The 1374-nt window shown below is 42.2% G+C and overlaps 1 gene segment (V, D, J or C); it reads right to left on the reverse strand.

Annotated features, from left to right (window-relative positions):
* Positions 1-401: 401 nt before the first annotated feature.
* LOC102822390 lies at positions 402-990 on the reverse strand. The segment is given in 2 exon segments: positions 402-835; positions 945-990. Coding segments are annotated over 2 exon segments (480 nt in total).
* Between the last annotated feature and the right edge of the window lie 384 nt (positions 991-1374).

The following is a 1374-nucleotide window of genomic DNA, read 5'->3' on the forward strand; positions in this document are numbered from 1 at the left end:
GGAGAGGAGAGGAGAGGAGAGGAGAGGAGAGGAGAGGAATAAAGCTCCCAGTTGTTGGAAATGAAGTTTTCTGCAGTTGAAACTCAGCAATACACACAAACCTGGTCTGAATTATAAAAATAAATTACCAAATGCAAGGTTCTTGAACATATTTGTCCATGAACTATTGTCCCTGGAATTTTTACTAGTAAGGTATAAATATTGCAGCATATACCAACTGAATTGTCATGTAACAGAATTAATGTCACTTCCCAGAAATAGATACCATCTGGGGGGAAGAGAAGCCATCTGGCTGAACCTAGAGGCAATTCTTGAGAAAAGAGCTTGAGTTCTTCACACTGTGCCTCTCTCAAATACTCTGTAGAGTAACCCCAAAACTCCAAGATTCCGTTCTTTGAGGATCAAGCTGGAAGTACTTGAGGAAGTACTCTACAGAACTCTGTCTGTGGAGACAAAAATAAACCTTCTCCAGGGCTTCCCACACCTAGTGCTTTATATGTGCAGAGTTTCTGCTCAGCTTCCCCTGTATTCCCTTTCACTGTGTCCCGCAGACCACAGTAGTACACAGCTTTGTCTGACTGTTGAACTGTGAGTTTTTTCAGGTGGAAGGATCTGTCACTCTTAACATGATTGGCCTGAAAACCCCTGTTGTCCACATCCTGATTTCCTGATGAGCTTTTCAGGAGAAGCTCAGGTGCTTTGCTTTCATACTGGACATACCAGAAAAGGGAAGCTGGATAGCTGGTCTGGTATGTGCAGTTCAGGAATAGAGGTGCCCTTTCTGGAAGGGTAACAGGACCTTTTTCTTGGGTCACTAAATCTCCATTGGTCCTTCCTTAAAAAGAAAACACTTTGTTATATTGGCAACTTAAAAAGATAGTGTTACATTTCGAAAGGGTTAAAGATTATCTTAAAATTAAAAAGATTGAATAAATGTTACTTACTGAGTATCAACAAGATCACAAGTCCTGAGCAGGAAACAGAGAGCATAGTTGGGAAAGAGCAGCGGTAGGATTTCTTCTTGGATACACCAAAACTGAGAGGGTTTTCTAGTTCTTCTAGTTTCTTGTTTCTCTGGTGAAATCTTGTAGAAACTCTTTGTTCATGTTAGTCAAGACTGACTGCACTACAAGATCATGTCACACAGAGTGTAGCAAAGAGAGATGTGCTCAGGAGTAGAAGATGAATTGGTGTCAAACCACCAACTGAAGACAGCAGCTCCCTCTAGCGATGCTCCTTCTGTACAATGCCTGCAGCTGCTAACAAGTGAATCTGGTTGTATTTACCCTGGAATACAGGCGTCCTTCAGAGAAAAAGAGAAAGACCCCCAACAAGATGGGTTGGCCAAGTGGCAGCATCGATGGACTCAAGCGT

Source organism: Chrysochloris asiatica, unplaced genomic scaffold, assembly GCF_000296735.1.
Source record: "Chrysochloris asiatica unplaced genomic scaffold, ChrAsi1.0 scaffold00017, whole genome shotgun sequence".
NCBI classification, from domain to species: Eukaryota; Metazoa; Chordata; class Mammalia; order Afrosoricida; family Chrysochloridae; genus Chrysochloris; species Chrysochloris asiatica.